This window comes from Aricia agestis, chromosome 11 (genome assembly GCF_905147365.1).
Source record: "Aricia agestis chromosome 11, ilAriAges1.1, whole genome shotgun sequence".
NCBI classification, from domain to species: Eukaryota; Metazoa; Arthropoda; class Insecta; order Lepidoptera; family Lycaenidae; genus Aricia; species Aricia agestis.
In genome coordinates, this window is record NC_056416.1 from 3139513 (window position 1) to 3161479 (window position 21967).

The following is a 21967-nucleotide window of genomic DNA, read 5'->3' on the forward strand; positions in this document are numbered from 1 at the left end:
AACGATCCCAGGTAGACAAACTCCTCTACGGGTTGGAGATCTTGTAGTAAGGATGTCTTTTGTATTTGGTTCAGCTTATCGACGTACATCAGTTTGGTTTTATTGCGATTGATTTGGAGGCCAAAGTCTCGACTAATCTTTTCGAGCCGCGCTAGAAGTTCAGCAAGTTTCACTTCGCAAGTACTTATAAGCGTGGTGTCGTCAGCGAACCTTAGGTTGTTGAGAAGGTATCCGTTAATTTTAATACCATCCTCCCAATCTTCCAACACTCGACGCATTATATATTCGCCTACGAGGTTGAACAGCTGTGGAGAGAGGATGCAACCCTGTCTGACACCACGCTCTGTAGCAAACGGCTCTGACAGATCATTGTCTAATCGCACCCTTGATCGACCTTCCAGATAGAGGTTTTGTACCAAAAATATGAGATGATCGGAGACGCCCAACTCTCTCATCACCTCCAGCATTTTGGCCCAGACGATGCAGTCAAAGGCCTTAGCGTAATTCACAAAACAGAGTACTATTGGGACATTGAATTCTCTGCTCTTTTCTATCAGCTGACGGATGTTTAGGATTTGTTCTCGGGTACCCCTGCCCTTTACGAATCCCGCCTGCTCTTTGGATATCTGTCTAGTTATATAGTGTGCCAATCTGTTGTTTATAACATGGAGAAGAATCTTACTGGCGTGTGAAATTAGTGAGATGGTCCGATAATTTCCACACTTTTTAGTCGACCCTTTCTTATGTAGTGGTATCACGAGAGATTCTGTCCAATCGTCTGGCCACTGTCCTGTTCTCCATACTTTAAGACATATTGAATGCATTACTCTGATTCCACACTTACCCAAGCTCTTAAGCACTTGTGCCTGTATACCATCTCCACCGCAAGCTTTTGTTTTGAGCTTATTTATAGCTGCTTCTACTTCATGGAGAACGATGTCGGGTTCTTTATCTGTAAAATCTAATCTAGTGTCAGGTTCATCAGCGTCATATTTGTACAGGTCTTGGCAGTAGTTCCTCCATCTTGTCATCACTTGGTTCTTGTCTAAAATCAGGTTACCCTTTTCATCTTCTATGTTCTAAGATTTTGATTTTCATTCCCGTGTGAGAATTTTTACCTTTTGGAACATGTCTCTTGGATGTAGGGTATCAGAGTGTGTTTGTATATCTCTACATATAGAATTGATATATGCATTCTTGTCATGTCTACAGAGACGCTGTACTAGTGAGTCAAGTTCAGAGTATCGCTGTTGTTCTTCCTTTGAACGAATTCCTCCAGTCTTTAGAGCCTTTCTTTGTGCGATTGCCTCCCAAGTGGTCATCCACTCAGATCTAGGGTGTTTTACTTTCCGTCCATTTGTGATTGTTCTAGTTGTCTCTTCTAATGCGGCCTTAAGCTGATTCCATGATGTATGAGGCTGAGTCAAATGGGCAATACGTTTCACTGTCCAGTCGAGTTTGTAGTGTGTCCTCAAAAGCTTTCGCTTCTTGTGTTAGAAGAATATTTTTGGATGGTGGAGGCTTTGAAACTACTTTGAGGCGGACTCTGTATTGAGCTATTAACAGCTGATGGTCGCTGCCACAATCTGCACCCGGAAAAGTCTTTGAGAGAGTTATGCACGATTTCCATCTGCTGCTGATTAATATGAAGTCAATCTGATTTTTATGACCTGTTGGCGATCGCCATGTCCATAAGCGTCTTGGATGTTGTTTATATGCCGTGTTAGTTACGAATAGTCCTTTTTCAATGCAAAACTCTAACAACATCTCACCTCGACTGTTGCGGGCTCCTAAGCCGTATTCCCCAATAACATTCCTTAGGTGTTGATCATTATCAGTGTGCCCTATCTTAGCATTAAAGTCTCCCAGGATGATAGTACATTCCTTCTTTGGTAACGCTTTGCAGGTTAATTCTAGCTCGTGGTAAAATTCCTCCATCTCTTGTTCGGTGGTTGCAGTGGTCGGCGCATAGACCTGTACAAAGTTAATTGGGTGTGGATGGGCTGAAATTTTTAAGGATATAATTCTATTGTTGATGGTATTATACCCCAATACCTTGTCTCGTAGCCAGCTAGCAACTATGAAGCCCACACCACTAAAACTATTGTCTTGCCTGTCAGAGTAGATTACCATATTTCCTTCAGGTGTGATGTGGTATCCGTTATCTTTGACATGGGTCTCACTCAATCCTAGTATAGCCAGATTATAGCGCTCCATCTCCGCTTCAACAACTTCGATTTTTCCTTGCCTTAAAAGTCCACGGACATTCCAGGTTCCTATTGTTATTGCCCTTCCCTTGGGTGTTAGTTTGCTAGAGTAAGATGTTATGTTTCCAACTGCAGCCGGTAGCCAATTTCACACCAGTCGGCCCGGAACCAAGCTGGCGCCGAGCGTTAGTCGGGTCGCATGACATCATATTATCTCTGGTGGCGTTCTTAATCATGGTGGTTTTCTTGGGATTATAGTCGCGGTAGTTTCCCGTTGCTTTCCGCGCTAGACTTTTTGAGGGTATTTAGTCCTCAAGGCCACTACTGCCTAGGAGTCAGGTTATCATATCCGCCGCCTGAGACTCGGCGTTGTTACTCGTTTAGCACCACCCGGGGGACACGTGTAGGGTAGTAAAAGGTAATTCCTACGGACGCGAGTAACCACCGCCCCCGTTTATTGTATCAAGTTTGATTAATTTTAAACATTGATTTGATTTGTAATCTAATTTTAATTGCCTGAAATGTAAAATCAGCGATATGCGATCAGTAGTTGGGAAAGGGTCCGGTGGCTTTAACACAGGTTATACTGTAACCTAGCTAAGCTGCCGGTTGCGATCTTAACATTCTAATATAAAAAACCATTGAAAATAAAATAATTTGCATGTTGTAATTGTCTAGATTAAGGTTTTTATGTTATCGAGCTGAATAAAAGTACATTATTATTATTATAAGTATGCCATCACAGTTACTATAAATCTTGTCAAGGGTGTCGATTTATGAATGTAGAAAGTCAAGATTAAAAAAAAATCTCAGAACACTGTACAGTGTACAGCCTAGCCCATGACCCGGTAACCACTTGACGTTGAGTTTCGATGCACTTGTTTGGGCTATTTTCTCATTACCGTGGCTTTCTAATAGCGAAAGAATTATTTAAGTTGGTTCAGTAGTCTCGTAACTCGTAAGTTAAATAGTAATAAGCAAACGATCAAATATTTCGTCTCTACAATATTAGTAAGTATAGATATTTAAAAATACATTAGTCCCAACCCAATTCGCAGTCTAAACTCAGTCACTGATGGGCTTTTGTTTAAAATATACAATAGGTAATTACTTATCAAAGAAAATCATATACGTAGGTATGTAGGTAGGGACATAGTAGTTAATACAATCGATCCAAAATACTTTTAGACAGGTAAGTATATAAACAGTTCAACAACAAACAGGACTTTATACGTGGGAGAGCCATGCTTCGGCACGAATGGGCCGGCTCGACCGGATAAATACCACGTTCTCATAGAAAACCGGCGTGAAACAGCGCTTGCGCTGTGTTTCGCTGAGTGAGTGAGTTTACCGGAGGCCCAATCCCCTAACCCCTACCCTATTCCCTTCCCTACCCTCAACTATTCCCTTCCCTTCCCTTCCCTACCCACCCCTATTACCCTATTCCCTCTTAAAAGGTCCGCAACGCACTTGCAGCTCTTCTGATGCTGCGAGTGTCCATGGGCGACGGAAGTTGCTTTCCATCAGGTGACCCGTTTGCTCGTTTGTCCCCTTATTTCATAAAAAAAAAAAAAACACTGGACGTCAGGATAATGATCGTAAATTGCATATTTATTTGTAAATAAATATGCTGCACCAGAAAAATGAAGATTTATAAAGCGATTTTATGTTCTTTCGTTTCATAGGTAGAACAAAATTATTTGTAATAATATTGATATTATTCTTGGTCGTTGCACCACAATTAAAACATTTTTTTTGTATTACAAAATGGGTCGACGGCCAAGGCCATTTTATTTTGTCTTTAAAATAGTTTTTAAAATCACTTCTTTTAAAAAAAGCGATCTACATCAATCACGACAACCATTGACACGATAATCTAACACTGAAAGAATTTTTCAAATCGGACCAGTAGTTCCTGAGATAAGCGCGTTCAAATAAGCCCTTTCAAATAATTTCCCTCCGTTTTTTCCACATTTTCCTCTATTTCTTCGCTTCTATTAATCTTAGCGTGATAAAATATTGCTTATAGCCTTCCTCGATAAATGGGCTATCTAACACTGAAAGAATTTTTCAAATCGGACTAGTAGTTCCTGAGATTAACGCGTTCAAACAAACAAACAACCTCTCCTGCTTTATAATATTGAAGTGTAGATAACATTTTTTCTACTTTTCTTACTATTCTACTACTATTTTTCGAAAATGTGTCAAATAACTACCTAATTGTAATATCGACATTGCATCGATTCGATATATTTGTTCCTGTTTTCCTGAAATACAGTTACAGATTTGATCATTATTCTGAATGATCGTCATTATGTTTTTAGGGCTATTCAGGAAAAAGACGTTCAGGAAAATGAGGAATTCACTAAATTCGTTTATAATTAAGTATTGATATAAAGAAAATTATTAAGAACTTAGAAATGTTGCGGGCCTTTATAACTTGGTATAAAAAAAGTAGTGAAAAACAGACAAATGTTGGCACACATCGAGAAATGTAAATGACGTCTTATTTGGAAATTTTTGTAGAACGTATTTCAAAGAGAGAGAGAGAGAGCATAAAACGAAGACCTCTATCCACACCAAAGCACTGCGATCAAATAAAGTGAGCCAGCAGATTTTATCGCAAAATAGGTTTCAACCCGTCACGTTGAGTATATCGGCAAGGCATTCAAAACAAACAATGCGCAGGACAATGACGCAAATTTTATGAACATTTTAAAAATATAATTTTTAGTTATTTAATGTAAGTTGATGTGTTATTTGTTGGTATCGGATTCTTCTCTTCTTTATCTTCAAATTAACATTAAATTTTTAATCCTTTCTAGCTCATTTTTTTTATAAATAATAAATTGTAAGCGGCAGTAACAAAACGACACGCAAAAATTTCATAATTTGGTACTTTTTTTTATAATAACTTTTCAAATATTAACTCTACTTTCAAATAGTTTAAGCAGCATTTTCGTAAGTTAATTAGACATTGAAATGTGTAATGTTACATCAAATTTACGAAGGCGTTTTGAACCCAACTACGAAGACATGAATTTAATCTCTCTCAAATATTCGCCCCACTACACAATATTTATACCACAAGCGTCATTACGTCCGCGCTGGCCGGCAAAAAATATAAACAAAAACATGCCCTTGCATGTCGCGTGCGAACTCCGCCCCCTCGCCTCTGTCACCCCCGCGTCTCCTCTGGGACGACGTCGTTTTGTGGGACGTAATTAAATCACACATTAGAATTGATAAAAACTTTATTATATACAGGAATCCACATTATCGGCGTGTTATACGTAAACAAAGTATCGAATATACGCCACCGATATACGGCGCACAGTAGCGACCTCCAAAATTCGCGCGCCAAGTAGCGGAACTAAGAAATACGCCGAAAAGCACTCCGGTGACAAAACAACGTCCATGCCAATATTTCACCCAGCCATTGTACTAACCTTAACACTACTTCTGGCTGAATTTGAGAGATGGTCAATCTTGCGTCCGTATACAGGATGCAACAAGTCAGTCGGACGCAATATCATCGGTAAAAACCGCCATGTAGGACGCAATATCAACTCCGGGGTGGAAATATATATATATATATATATATATATATATATATATATATATATATATATATATATATATATATCTAAGAATTGCTCGTTTAAAGATATATTTACTAGATAGTAATTTTAACAGCTTTTGGCGAAATCGCTTATACCTCTAAATATTGGTAGATATTAATATAGATAGAAATAGATACCCTCAAGTTTGTGCTGAAATTCGGATTTCGGTTTTCGGGCACCGTTTATTTTTCCGGGATAAAAAGTATCCTGTCTTTTCCCGGGACTCAAAGTATCTACATACCAAATTTCAGCAAAATCGGTTCAGCTGTTTGGACATGAATAGGTAACAGACAGACAGACACACTTTCGCATTTATAATATTATAATAAATATATAATATTATAAGTAGATAAATAGAAGTAGATAATATGGAAGTATGGATTTGCTACACAATAAGCATAGGTAAGACTGCCGCCCACGGTGTTGAGCTGCCTTGGCCTGGGTACAGCAAAATGCATTGCATTGCATCGTCATGTTGTAAATTGTAATGCGATGCATTTTTTTTACTAGTGAAATGAGTGACTGAAGTGTGACTCACACGTTTCACTCGAGTGATTGTCACTCACACTGTGTGACTGACAATCACTCGAGTGAAACGTGTAAGAACTACAGCAAACTGCGTATAATTTTTACAGGATATATAATAATACTAGCTGTTGCCCGCGACTTCGTCCGCGTCAACATAGTTAATAAAGATGGATAGTCCGCTAACTAAAAATAAAGATGGATAGTCCGCTAACTAAAAAAAAAAAGTAAAAATAACCTCCTCCTTTTTGGAAGTCGGTTAAAAAGTAGCCTAAGTTACACCTTACTACATTAGCTATCTACCAAAAAAAGTCCCGGCAAAATAGCTCCAGCCGTTTCAGAGATTAGCCGCCGGAACAAACAGACAGACAGACAGACATACAGACAAAAATTGTAAAAAATGTTGTTTTGGTGTATGTACCCTACATACATTCATATGCATGTAGTAAGAATCGGTTCTTTCAATATTACAAACAGACACTCCAATTTTATTTATATGTATGTAGTATGTATAGATGTATAGATAATAGTGAAAACATTGCAGTAATATTCAGCACAGACATTAAATTATTATTATTCCTTCGTTGTCATGTTCTAAAAGCGAACATTACCCTGAGGTAAATGTGGGATGGTAGTCCATTTTCCTCGTGTCAATGATGCAATCATAATTCATGTTCAGCTTTGCTCATAGTCCTGTAATACGTGCTTGGAGCAACATCTTGTAAGACATGAGCTATGGGCAACCGTAAGTTTTTCTCTCTTTCTCTATTTTGTAGATAATGAGTCAAAACTGTTTTTCATATTTCGTTAGTAGACATAGCCTCGTTCATTTACACGTAATATGCGTATGTGTGCCTGCAGTCCGCGTTCTGATTTATAGTGCTCTTTGTCCAAGTTTAAAAAAGTACGTGCACTCGAGTACTGCCGCGATAAAGCTATACATTGCATTTTTTAGCAACTTATTGTATTGTAGAGCTCCATAATCTAATATAGAGGCCTGGTGTCCTGAAATACAGGCTCACGCCCAGTTTAGGTACTAGCCTGACACATGAATCCAAGCGATAATATTGTTACGTGCTAGGGTTCGAGGATTTGGAAAGAAAGACCTGGTGACTCTCTTGAAGACTTTATTCACTCAGTCTAGGTCACACAAGCACACACTAGGTCACAACACTTAGCACTAATTGCAAACACTAATCACTAGGTCCAATCACTAAGCACTATCACTGTCCTAGGTCGTAGCCAAGTCGTAGGTTTCACCGGTTCACTCACTATTCATCACTTGTGTTCACTCCGAAATCGCCTTGATGATCGCTCGAACCGAACTGACTCGCCGGGCCTGCAGTGCGGCTTTTTATATGGTGAGACGAATTCCAGAAAGTTCCCGATTCACGTAAACAAGTAAACAACCGTATTTTATTTTTATTTTATTTTATTGGGAAAACTTACAGCATATAATTATAATAGTAATGATACAAATTAAATAACGATATGCCAATAACAATTTTTCGCTGGTAAGAAATAAATTTAAGCTAAAATTAACATTATGATTGTTATTTGTGTGAACAATTTTGTTATGTACTATCAGAGAAGTTGATTCCTAGGGGACCTACGTAGTTTGGTGGTTGGAAACACAGCGCAAGCGCTGTTTCTCGCCGGCTTTCTGTGAGCCCGTAGTATTTCTCCGGTCGAGCCGGCCCATTCGTGCCGGAGCATGGCTCTCCCATGTCAAAGTATTATCATCCTAATGTATCATTACTTAGTTTTGTCACACGATAGATTTTTCCGCTAATCTAATACCCTCTACTTACAGTTGGAGCTTTAGCGGTATGGGTTCTTCTGCCGATGACGATAGATGGGTTTTTCCACAAAACTCCTGCTGATATATACAATTTACCACTTCGAAATAGTTCACTGTTTGGCTACAGCATGGTGTATATGGAGACGTATAAAAGGTAGACCGTATAATTAACAACTATTATTATGCCAGCCAGCTACTCCGCTGCGCCAAAATATTTTGTTTATCGCGCGGGAGCGTAGATTTTTCCGGAACAAAAAGTATCCTATGTCCTTTCCCGGAACGCAAAGTATCTCCATACCAAATTCACCAAAAAATTGAAGAGGTAACAGACAGACAGACGCGACGGACAGACAGACAGACACACTTTCTCATTTATAATATTAGAATGGATGCTTCCCACTGTTACTGTAGTTTAATTGAAACCAGGAGGTCTATTTCCAATTGCAAATTTTAATATTTCGGTCGAATGATCTGCGGGGCTAAAATGGTCGCTTTGAAGAATCATAATTGACGACCTCTGTGGCTCAGTGGTGAGCGCGTTGGTAGCTAAAGCCGGGGGTCGCGGGTTCGAATCCCGCCGACGGAACAAAAAGTTTTCGAAGTTCCTGGGTCATGGATGTGTATTAAATATGTGTATCATATAATAAAAATCTTAAATGTATGTATAGTATAAAAGTATTAAATATATTTCCGTTGTCTGGTACCCGTAACACAAGTCCTTCAGGTACTTACCACGGGGCCAGACTGACGTGGTGTGAAGCGTCCATAGATATTATAATGATTCATTTTTCTAAAATCGCAAAATACAACCATGCTTGCGATTCATTTCCGCATTTATGTACTGATTTGACATTTGTCAGTTTGACAGTTTTGACAATTCATTTTAGTCCAGCGGGTCGTTTCCTACTCCGAAATACTCTTTTTTAAAGTTCGGGGCTCGGGCTGACCGAAGTTTGTCACGTGACTTAACTTAACCGCCGTGTTCGGTGGTTGTGAGTAATGCATTAGTGACTTCTTGCACATACTTGCTGACGGTGGTTTGACCTAAGTGTTTCCCCATACCTACAACTCTTTGGTAGGAACCAGTAGCAAAAAAACCGGCCAAGTGCAAGTTAGACTCGACATGAAGGGTTCCGCAGCAGCAATTAGGTTTATTTTTATGAAATTAAAAGGTTTTTGATTTATTTTTATATTTTAGTTGATTTAATGAAAGTTAATTTAAATTCCGTTATTCCTACTGATTTCTCCTCTCCTTTTCTTTTCTTGCCATTTAAAAAGTTGATCATGTTTATTTCTTTCAGCCTGATAGTGAGTGCCCCAAATGCGGACGTACGGGGTCACATCTATAATATAGACTTGAATATGAAAATTATTAGCCAACTAAATGCTTCGTCTGGTAAGAAAAAATTATAATACAATCATAATCGTTTGTTTGCGTAGAATGTTGGTAACAAAAGATCCTAAAGTAAAAAATAAAATTATGAACTCTCAGTGGCAAACAATCTGCTTAATGAGTTTTATAAAAATTACAATCACATAAACTGTACAGAGTAATAATGAGAAAAAAATTATAATATTATTTTTCAATAGATATTATATTCGTGAATCGGTTCAACGGTTCACCCTTAAAAAGGTAACAAACTCTTCGGACAATGTGCTACATTCTCAACAACGTGTTTATAATATTACTACGATTACAGTGTCGGTGGCAAACGCAGACCGTGGAGTATGGCTCGGAGCTACGCTAAAGGCTGTTAAGGACAGTCTTGTGGTAACTCATTTTGTATAAAAAGTTATTTATCTTACTATTTCAAGTTTTAAGCGCTCCTTCAAAATAAGTGTCCACAGTCCAGATAACGCGCCAACTACAGTATTTTTCCCTGATTCTCAGGTCGAATGTCGTTCGTAACGAAGGATGTGTGTCACTTATGCGAGACAACATAAGGGACAGACCGCAACGCGACGCGTAGATGCATTTCTAAAGGCCTATGGGGGATTTTGTATGGACCCCGTCCCCACCCTTCAACAGTCATGGGATGCGTCTCGATTTGTTCACTGGGACCCAGAAAAGTCTTAAGTACCAGTATCATTCGAATGACACCTGTTTCTGCTCTGTTGGTTGGTGGGGACGTTTCTTCTCATAGTCCTTTATCATAATATTATTCCTCCTTTTCTCAATGAGGGTTGTTTGGCGGTATGTAGCCGTATGGTCTATCGTGTCAAGCAGCTGTCAAATGTCACGAAATAGCTTCCAAATGTCACGATATAGCTGTCATAATATGTCTGTCCGACACCACATTTGACACGAATGATCCTACCGTTCCTCTGGTGAGTGGTGGCAAATGATATAATATCGACAACCCCCATTCGCAAGCAAGACATCGATCAATCGAAGTTATATTCGAGGTAGGAGAATCGGCAGGAGAGGATTAAAAGGAGTATGACATAAAATGTATGGAGTTTGGTCCAAATGTCCACCACTTACAATACCTATATAGTAAAATTGCCTACTAAATATTGAATCATTATAACCAGACCGCAATCAAAAATCAGGGTATCGCAGACTAAAATTTTTGCTATAAGTAACTGCTAGCCCGATTTTCATTGTAATTTTCATTTTGTACAATATAAATTAAATATCGTTCACTTTCAGGCTTGCGCTCCGAGGTCCGCCAAGCTGTTTACAACTCCTTACAACGAGCCTAGTATGTAGTTTAATTTTAGTATAATTATATAAATAATATGGTTAAGTAGTTAGACATGCTTGCACAAAAAAAGCGCGACGCCTCACTATGGAAAATGGTAGAACTAGAGCGTATCATAAATGGTTTTTAAAAATATCACAATTTGAACGAAATATTTATTGCATTCGATACTCTAATAACCTAATAATCCTAATCAGACATTTTTTTCTACTAAAACGATAAACTACAATACGATAAAAAACCTTGAAGTTACAGATTTTTGATCCGATACGGACCCAAATTTTCCACCGTGCGCCGCGCCGTCAGAGGCTGTAATATACTAAGGGGTTGTTTCACCACTTCCTGAAAAGTGCTGCTATCTACAACTTGACAGAGTATGGAGAATCTGTCAGATAAGTTGTGGATAGCCTATCCGGCCTTTATCACTTATCAGGAAGTGGTGAAACAGGCCCTAAATCTTTGCATCCGTTGTGGATAATTAATGTAACCACTTATTTAAAAATTCTGTAGTGCTTGGGACATGAATTTAAACGTCCGTAAGATCACGGTAAAATTAAATAGATTGCCCAAGCACATACGGCATTCTTGCAACATACGGCCTATCCCAAAGGAATGAGCAGACAATACGTCTGGAGCCAACTATTTCGTCATGATTTTTCCTTCACCGTACGAACTTGAGATCAGAAAATGTCTCATTCCCACCCGGGATCGAACCTGCACTCTCTGCAAGTGCGAAACCTAGGACTAGGTCATAAAGTTGCATTTTATATTTTTGTCGATGATGTGACACGACGGTAGTGGATCTGAGGTAGTGGACAAACGGCCTTAGGGCCAACCCACACGTACCACAACCACACCACGTGGTCGGGCGTATATTTCCTATTGTAAATGAACTGGACCATTCACACGTATCGCATTTTGCAGTCGTTATCCATCACAACCACATCGCAATTCGCAACCACTGGCGACAACGCAACAACGTTGGCATTTTGTCGGTACCACAACGCAACTACAAAAAGCTGCAGCGACACCATGCACACGTAACCACTGCTCGGCGACATTTTGTCGTTGCCATGTGATGTGGTTATGGTACGTGTGGGTTGGCCTTTAGCGTTAGATTGCAGTTGGTACACCTATCGGTCACTAACCTTTTCTTCAAAGATGTACAATTTTTCAGGAATTGAGGGAACGTGCTTTAAGAGCAATTTACAAGATTTTACGGAAATGCAGCATCGCGGTGACAACAAAGGTAAGGAAGTAGGTGTTAAATAAAATATTTTATTTTTATTAAAAAAAATATTTCCGCTTTTTTATGAAATAAGCGGGCAAACGAGCAAACGGGTCACCTGATGGAAAGCAACTTCCGTCGCCCATGGACACTCGCAGCATCGGAAGAGCTGCAGGTGCGTTGCCGGCCTTTTAAGAGGGAATAGGGTAATAGGGGAGAGTAGGGAATGGAAGGGGGGAGGGTAGGGAAGGGAAAGGGTAGAGGATTGGGCCTCCGGTAAACTCACTCACTGGGCGAAACACAGCGCAAGCGCTTTCTGTGAGAACGTAGTATTTCTCCGGTCGAGCCGGCCCATTCGTGCCGAAGCATGGCTCTGCCACGTATTTTCCGCATCTTAAAACATCCCGCTTTCCGCATCTTAAAACATCGAAACCTTTTTCTTTCATTTTAAAAAAATATAATATATTTTTAAAATTACATTTAAAACTCTTAAAACGATTAGGTACTTACTTATAATAGTTAATTAAGAAAATATACTTTGATGGAAACAGAAGGAGTGTATTGCTAAAATACTTAGGGCCTGTTTCACCACTTCCTGATATGTGCCGGATAGGCTATCCACCACTTAGCTTAACAGATAAATTATGGAAAATCTGTCAAAAAAGTAATTTTCTGACAGATTTTCCATTATCTGATTGATTTATCCGGCACTTTATCAGGAAGGTGTGAAACAGGCCCTTAATAAGTTTATCAATTAAGTAGATGACATAATAATAATAAACTACAACTAAACAAACGGTGCTAATTTTTTTTTTATTATTCAGTTCATTTTTGGCTCTGTGTGACCAACCCGCTAAGGAAATTATATATTTTCCAGGAATCTACAGCCACACAAACTACAACGTCATATTCGGCTGGAGTCTGGAGACGACGGAAAATAATCGACTGCTGGTACTGCTGGTGGGCGGCCCAGGGGGCAAAGGTAGTAACCTAACAGATCCATACTAATATTGTTACTAGCTAAAAGCCGAGCTTTGTGAGGGCTCGCGTCGTTTTTCTGCGTGGTAATAATCTTAAAGGCAATTTTTTTAATATTTTAATAGTTTAAACCCAACTTTGACTGACCGATGATAACACATTACTGTATAATATAAAAAAAAATTACTATGTTAAAGCACAAATCAAAAGGCTTGATAGTTTTTCCGTAAAGTATACCACAAAAATACTCAGGTTGTGGGATATAATAGGGCTCGCTGTGCTCGCCTTGATAAATTAGTAAAGTTGGGTTGCACCAGAGGCGTGGTTAAAGTTAAAGTTATGGTTATAGTTAAGGCTAATTTAACATTAACCTTAACTTGACCACAGAATTTGACAGAAGACGTTGCTGGTCCGACAAGGCTTTATAAGAACGTGGGCGGGGGCTCTGCTGGTAAAGGAGAACTGTCAAAAATGGCGTTTTTGTTTGATGACAGCGTTAGTTCCTTTTTTTCGCCACGTGCATTTAAAACCATGTCGAGCTCTAGGGTTATGGTTAAATATGGCGTCTTGATGGCGTCCATTTTTACCAGACTTTAACCAGAGATTTGACATTTTGCATTGTAGTTAAAGTTACAGTTATAACTTATAGTTAAAGTTAGTTGTTGCAACCCAACCTTATTGTCTTCACACCCTAACCGGTGAACTGATTTTGTTAATGCTCTTTTCAGGTCACGTCATAAAATATAATAGCTTGGATGGAGCACCAGATTATATAAGCAGACAGACGGAACAGAAGGCTATGCAGAATTTAGGTGAAAAATTTATTTAATTTGAAATGTCGCTCAGTATAAACTATATTAATTATTTACCTACTGTATTGTTAACTTTAGCAAATAGTTTAGTATGTGTATTTTTTAAGAGACTACTATATTACATACAGATGGAATGTATGTTTGTATGTAAATCTACTTTAGAATAAACAAAAAGCTTGTTTTTAACCTACCTGTACTATTCTTTTTAGGTTACAGTATTGCTTGCGGGAGATTTTCAAAGAAAATAAAGTGCGCAGTCAGCTCCACTTATGGAACTTTAGGATACGGAAAAGTAATATTCACATTTATTTTATACACTAGATGTCGCCTATTTTATACACTAGATGTCACCTCTTGACGCCCTAACCGCTGAACCGATTATGCTGAAACTTGGCATGGAGATACTTTGAGTCCCTGGAATGGATATAGGATACTTTTTATCCCGGGAAAATGTAGGGTTCCGCGCGATAAACGGATTTCGGCACAACGGAGTTGCGGGCGTCATCCAGTTCTAAAATATTTTGTAACAAATTTGGCAACAATTTGATAAATGACATCGACATCAATTCAAAGTTACATTACAGATAATCTTCTACAACTCGTGGTTCGACATATTGCACGTGGTGTCGGACGACCACGTGGGGACACTGTTCGGTGCTGCACTCTGCAAAGTGGATCTTGGCTCGGGCTACCATCAATTGCTTGTGGGTGCTCCTCTGAGCCGCACTGATATTAGTACGTACGACGTTGGCGCGGTGTCCCTGTATGGAAAGGACCCGTTGGATGATACGAAAGTTAGTCTGATTTTATAAACAGTATATAGGTAGTTGACAGTCAAAACTGTAAAGTGCTTGTTCATATTGAAATTTTTAGTTTAGCGAAGTTAGATATCGAAAATGTATGAAATTTGACATAATGCATCGCAAGCGCCATGACACTAAGGGCCGGTTTCACCTCTTCCTGATAAGGTTATCCACCAATTAACTTCAGACAGATCAAGTAAGGAGAATCTGTCAAAAAGGTTGTGAATAGCCTATTAGGCACTTTATCAGAAAGTGGTGAAATAGGCCCTGAGTAGCATTAGGACAAACCCCTTAAACATCTAACTTAGCTGTCAAAACTAGTGAATGGAACGACCAAGCACCTACTGCCGCACTCAGTTACGAACATTAATAACTTAAAATGAAATTAAAATTTTGACATAATCTCCACACACTATCTGTCAAATTCTCCATTACACTGAAATTTAGGGATCCCACGCAAACCTGCAAATTCGCATCGCATCGTAATGTCATTTTTATTATGAATTTTGTCGCAGATATTTGCGATGCGATCCGAATTCGCAGTTACGTGTGGGAGCCCTAAATCATAATTAAATATCTCAGTTACGGAGTATTTCATCAAATTTTTGACGTTCTGTTCAAGATGGTGTTTGTGAAGAAGATTCAGGGCTCCTTCAACGGTGGTTATTTCGGCAACACCATTATCAGCCTCGGAGATCTGGACGGCGATGGGAAAGATGGTACGTTGACCATGTGGCAGTACCACTAGCCCCACAGTCCTGCATCGCGCTATCGAAGATTTCTTAAAGCGTCGGTAAATGTATGGTAGCTGAAACCAATCACGTTGGCCGAAGTCTGACCGAGCCACCTCGCATGGTCGGAAGACCTTTCTTCACAAGCACCGTATACTCAACAAATCGGATCGGACATTTACCGCGTAAAGCTAATCAACGCTTGGCGCAGCCTTTTGCGCAGATTTATTATTATATCTGGCAGATTCTCACCCGTCACCGATGTGGCCAATTTTTGCTCAATATCATATTATTGCTAGCAAAAATTAGTCGCTTGACTGAGAAACCGTCTCCTCAACTCTTGGCTGACACGGGCACGACGGATCCTCTCTCAACTTGAATCTATGCAAGTAGAAGGCGAACCCGCCGTGTCTAGTTCTGACTAGACACGGCGTGGTGTGGTGTGATGTGTATATTTTTGACTATCTTGTATTCAGCAGCAGCGCTTAGGAAAATGAGCTTCGTGACTCCGCTGAGAGCTTGTTCAATCTGCCACATCACTTCCCTCGCCGCGAGTATTTTGAATTACCCCGCACCATAGACAAAGGAAAATATATGGTCTCTGCTCGCACGTTGTGTTTCCAGAAGTGGCGGTCGCGGCCCCCTACGACTACGAGCAGCGGGGCACAGTGTATATCTACTCGGGGGCCGTGCTTGCTGACGTCAACAGCGACAACAAGCCTGCACAAGTCCTCAAACCGGAGTCACTTCTCTACTTCGGCTTCAGTCTAGCCAGACTCGGGGATTTTGACGACAACGGATGTAATGGTAACCAATTAAAAAGGAAATGTTTTAATTATTGTGAAGTCTGCTGAGGCGATTTTGATATTTTTTGGTAAGGATAGTTTTTATCCTGTACAGTCGTAAACAAAGATATTCGGGGGAATAAAAATACGAGCAACATCAAGTTATAAATGGACGCTGTTAAGCATTTGTGTATGATCCCACATAAATTTATGTATTGAGTTACGAATGCAGTCATATGTAATTTAGATCATTTAGAACAAGACTGGATTTATGTTTCAATAAAAAAAATATTTGTGGGTTAGTACACAAATACTTAAAGCGACCAAATTAATAATATCCAATCAGTGTTAGTTCCAATATATAATACATCGAATACATTAGATTTTCTTGGACTGGATATACATATATCGAGTATCCCAATCTTTGCTTACTCATGCTTATCATCAGAAGCAAGATTTAAATTCTTATATTTCATTATCTAAGGTATTTATTGTATAAAATATTTTTTTTTTTTTTCAGAATTGGCTATAGGGGCACCCGAAAGCAATACAGTCGTTGTGTACAGGAGTTTTGCGTCTGTGAAAATAGACATTGATGTCAAACTGTTAAATACGGTAAGAGAATATTATTATTATTTAAGAGGCTATACAGGATGTAACAAAACTAAATGATAATACTTTAGGGTGTGTAATGTGTTCCATGTAGAGAATACATTGTGAAAGTAGCAGCGCTGAAAGACCAAATTTTTTCTTGTGATCTGTATGTGTAAGCGCGCAATTTTTTACACTTTTGTATGGGGTGGTGGGTTATACAAAAGTGAAAAAAATGCTCTTTCAGCGCTGTTACTTTTATCACTTAGTTTTATGACACTCTGTATATTAAAATGTGGCTGTACACTATGTATATCATGTTAATGTAAAAGCTCGAACTATCTTAAACCCTAATATTTGAAAGTAGATCTTTTAACCTTTGCCGACATGAGTTGGTGAATGTAAGGGCCTGAATAGTGAATACACCTACCAGTAGGTACCGAGTGGAGTCTCGGCCAATGTAAAAGGACAAGAGCACTGTCTCGCCATGCCACTCTTATTGGTAGGCGTAATCAGACCCTAAAGGGCCCCCGAGACAATCAAACGGTTTCATTCAAACCTTACGTGTTTGATGTCGATTTAAACGGTTGTCAAACGGCATTGCGCATTTGGTTTGGTACGCCGCTATAATTAGACGTGTGTGATGTAGACAAAGCTCTCAAACTTCAAAATCCACTACTAAACTACGCCGAGTTTGTTCAAACACTTAGGAACACGATCAAACGGCGCGTCAAACAAACAAAAATATGAAATTTCATCAAACGAGCTTCAAACACGTAAATGTTTGATAAACCGTTCAAACTAGCTCTATAAGCGATCAAAATGGTCAAACCAAAATTTACTTGTTTGAATCAAACCGTTTGACCGTCTCGGGGAATAATTATTAAAATGCATTTGTTTTTTTTTTTCGTTTTATACAGGCAGTGTTTTGTTATTGTAAAAATACCAATAATATATTATGTGGTTTGACTGATAGGGATAGACATGTGAACACTGAACAGCCTGTATAGTGTGTACAGCCCGTAGATCTTTTAATTAGTAGAAGTGTCAAATGTTTAACGACACCATATTTGTCTTTAAAAATTAACGCCGTTATTATATTTAATATTTCCAGACACGAAAAGGAAATGAAGTGACTGTTACGTTTGAAACCTGCTTAGAATTTACTTATCCGGAAAAGCCGAAGATTGTAAAAGGAGGTAAGTGTAATCACTTAGTTAAAAACGTTTATACTTAATATATTAACAGGCTAGGGGGCCTATTTTATGTATTTTTTTCTTTTATGAGAATATCTTCACCCTTTCTCCTCTAAAAATTTTTACACGGGGCCCAGTCAAGGCATGCTACGCATAAGACACTTTATTTCGCGGTAAAATGCATTGTTATCGTGGGAACTTAAAGCCGTTTCAGAAAAGTACGGTAACTAACATTGTGACACGAGAATTTTATATAAAAGATGAATCCCAAATCAATACAGTAAGGTCCTATTTCTCCACTTCCTGATAAGTGCCGGATAGTCTATCCGCAACTTAATACAGACAGATAGAGGTGGTAAATATCAATATGTCAGTTGTTTTTACAGATATAAGATATCGCGTCCAAGCAGGGAATGATATTGTCAAAAATGTTGACGAGTCTGTCACTCTGGGCAGGGCATTACCAAAATCATGTAAACAGTACTCGGTTCCTTTAGTCGAAGTAAGTATAAAAATTATTGATCATTACTTTCAATGATAAGATTATCATCTGAATAAGCAACGTGGGTTTAACTATTTTTACACACACCAACAATTTTTCAAAACTGTAGGCATACTACGAAACAATTTTGAGACTCAAACAATATACGTGGGAGAGCCATGCTTCGGCACGAATGGGCCGGCTCGACCGGATAAATACCACGTTCTCACAGAAAACCGGCGTGAAACAGCGCTTGCGCTGTGTTTCGCCGAGTGAGTGAGTTTACCGGAGGCCCAATCCCCTAACCCCTACCCTATTCCCTTCCCTACCCTCAACTTTTCCCTTCCCTTCCCTTCCCTACCCTCCCCTATTACCCTATTCCCTCTTAAAAGGCCGGCAACGCACTTGCAGCTCTTCTGATGCTGCGAGTGTCCATGGGCGACGGAAGTTGCTTTCCATCAGGTGACCCGTTTGCTCGTTTGCCCCCTTATTTCATAAAAAAAAAATCAGACGAGAATGCCGTCTCTAAGGGTTGATTCAGACCGCAACGCGACGCGTAGATGCATTTCTAAATTAGTATGGATTTGACAGATTCGCAAGACGTCTGACGCAATTGAAATCTGTCAAATCCATACAAATTTAGAAATGCATCTACGCGTCGCGTTGCGTTCTGAATGAACTCTTACTCTAACAACGTCATTTCACGTTTTTTAGAGTCGGACGCGGCATTTTCGAACGATTGTTTGAGTCTGGTTTTGTGGTACGGCCCCAGGGCCTGTAGACAAGTGGTAACGCTAACGATAACGCTAGCGCTACAAAATGTATGCGATTTGACATAAGTCATCGCTTCGCTAGCGAATACTAATGTCAAATCCATACATTTTGTAGCGCTAGCGTTAGCGTTCGCGTTAGCGTTTTGCCACTTGTCTACGGGGGCTGGACCGTTAAAGCAGTTTTCGCTTAAAGCCTGCTAGATTTGGCACGTTTTACATATTACATAATATCTTAGTTCTGTTAATAAAAATAATCTTTTTCTTTGATAAATAACATGATCGTATTTTCAGACGGCACATCAAATATTAATGTTCGAAGTCAAAGACATCGTCTTGAATGAGGACCCTAGGTCTCTCGCAACTTTTGACCCCACAAGAGTCCTCATCAGAAACGACAGTGTGCTGTACAAGTCTGGTCAGTTCTCTATCAGCGATTGCGGTGGGGGCAACTGTCACCCAGTGTTGAGTGTCAGTATTAAAACAACTATGAGGTAAGTGACTCCTTAAATCATCGTCGTTCGTTAATATTATCAAGCTGTGAATTTTTGTTTTTAGTCTTCTTTATATAGGTACATCTTTCGGCAAGAAGAGTAAGCAACTGATCATAATAATATATCAAGGATGATAATCACAATCCACAGTGTGATAAAAACCTCAATTTCGTTTCACCGCGTTTTTATTTCTAAATACTATAGTAATTGATAGCAGATATATAAACATTAGAGTAAAACTCCGAGATATTCTTTGTAGTTTTTTTTAAAGATTGTCAAAGTTGGCATTTTTCCGGGTCATAAATTCAAATAAAAAATTTATTAAAAAAAACTAATCAAGTAACATTAATTTTGTTTATACCATGGTTTATACCAATTGAATAAGCACTTAATACTTTACTTTTTCTCCAAGTTTGATTAACCTACTGTGATCAAGTAGAGAGATATTAATTTATTTATTAATTTTATTTTTTCATTTTTAATTTTGCGATTAGAACGAATTAGCAAAAGTTTTAAGCATGAAACGATAGCGTGAGTAATCCTTTATCAATATTATTAAAAATCACATTCTAATATCTGTGTGATAGTATCAAAAGTTATATCCAATTAAATTTATATCCGGATTTTTTGTACCTAAGGTTGTCACTAAAGGTCTCTCAGGGAAGGTTTATATTAGGAGGGTTACGAAGTCCACGTCTGAGCCATCTGAGTAACAATTTTTTTTGTATTACAGAGATAACCAGTATCTTATCGGATCTTCGGAGTCCGAATCGTTTTCCATGGTCGTTTCCAACAAGGGGGACACCGCATACTCTCCATGTATCGAGGTGGAGGTCTTCGGAGCCAGCATCCTGAAGCCAGGGTCTTGCTCCTTCAGAGAGTCCGGGACTCGTATCATCTGCACGCCCAGACTTGCCCTACGCAACGACACAAACTGGGTAAACACTTTGGATAATGGCGTATTTTAGCTCGTATTGATCCTTAATGGGGAATATTATGCTTAGGTCGAATCAGAGGGCGTGCGCTACTAACACATACAGTTATTATAGGTCTACCAGAATCTGATGGCAAAAAGTGAGTACCGTAAATAAATTGACTCTAGCAATACCGGGGTAGTTGGAATAAAACATTTTGATCCTGTTTTTTTCTTATAGCGGCTAATTCTGTGTGTTAAATATGCAAATATAAAAATGCATCCTATGATCAAGGATATTTTATGAAAATCTGCTGTCAAAAATATTCACAGCCGAACCATATAACCTCCTCCTTTTTGGAAGTCGGTTAAAAATTGCCATCAGACGTCCGACCAAAAATCTGACATGTTGCAACCGTCCTATCAGAATATTGAAAGAAACGTTGTCAAAAGTCGACAAAACTTCTTGTTTACTGTCTATGCTGGTGCTGTCTTCTACTCTGCAGCGTGAATATTGCAGTCCGCAGTAACATATTACTTATATTCGTTGGCCCAACGAATACAATTAGTTACACGCCGTAGCCCATTTAACTTGTGCAATTAAAACTTTTTAATCGGGACTTAACGCGACTTATTCAAGTAGTAATGCTACTACGAATACATACTTTTTCTCGACGTTTCGGCCGTGTTGCAACGGCCGTGGTCACGAGGGGACTGCAGGAGCGCGACGTCTTCGTTTGCACCGGGCGGTCTGTTCTACGACTACCCTCGAATTGTATGTGAATAAGTCGCGTTAAGTCCCGATTAAAAAGTTTTAATTATAATGCAACGCGAAAGTTTAAAATGTTATCTAACTTGTGCAAGTATTTAAAGAATTTATCATGTGATATACTTGCACATCGCTGCACCTTTATTCAATTTTCCTCTTATTTAGGGAAAGTTAAATGTTTTGATATTATTATTGTTAATAACGGGCCGCGGATGACAGAGGCAATCGGCCATTGACCTTTTTCAAGGCCAGTGGTACTAAACTTTTTCTATAGATTTTCTTAGCCAAGTCTTAGTGATTCTGGTTCAGATCAGTGTTCCAGCAGACTCATTGTCTCTACAGTAAACTCTTCTTATATTCATGAGTATTTTAACAGAAAATTGAGAACGTGACCTTGGAGACAAGTGGGTTGACCAGCTCGGAAGAGGTGTTGGAGGTTCGATACGACGTGTTGAATCTCTGCGATCAGCCGAACCAGAGGCAGAATAACTCCTTGAAGATATCTCTACAGCGAGATCAGATGTTCAATATAACAGGGTAAGTATTAATCCCGAT

General features: G+C 39.1%; 1 protein-coding gene across 2 annotated transcripts in view; it reads left to right on the forward strand.

Moving 5' to 3' along the window:
- LOC121731839 (integrin alpha-PS4-like) overlaps positions 1–21967 on the forward strand; it is a 44517-nt gene that overhangs the window by 15555 nt on the left and 6995 nt on the right. Inside the window, exons 1-18 of one of the 2 annotated variants that reach the window (XM_042121503.1) lie at positions 6983–7100; positions 8169–8310; positions 9458–9552; positions 9857–9927; positions 10810–10861; positions 12039–12110; positions 12967–13071; positions 13796–13879; positions 14089–14171; positions 14464–14673; positions 15305–15401; positions 16038–16220; positions 16719–16813; positions 17904–17988; positions 18372–18487; positions 19531–19730; positions 20464–20668; positions 21789–21949. In XM_042121503.1, coding sequence (XP_041977437.1) covers positions 7091–7100; positions 8169–8310; positions 9458–9552; positions 9857–9927; positions 10810–10861; positions 12039–12110; positions 12967–13071; positions 13796–13879; positions 14089–14171; positions 14464–14673; positions 15305–15401; positions 16038–16220; positions 16719–16813; positions 17904–17988; positions 18372–18487; positions 19531–19730; positions 20464–20668; positions 21789–21949 — 2066 coding nt within the window. In that variant the 5' untranslated portion in view covers positions 6983–7090. Of the gene's footprint in view, positions 1–6982; positions 7101–8168; positions 8311–9457; positions 9553–9856; positions 9928–10809; positions 10862–12038; positions 12111–12966; positions 13072–13795; positions 13880–14088; positions 14172–14463; positions 14674–15304; positions 15402–16037; positions 16221–16718; positions 16814–17903; positions 17989–18371; positions 18488–19530; positions 19731–20463; positions 20669–21788; positions 21950–21967 lie in introns of those variants that run through there. The other variant, XM_042121504.1, reaches the window with a different exon arrangement.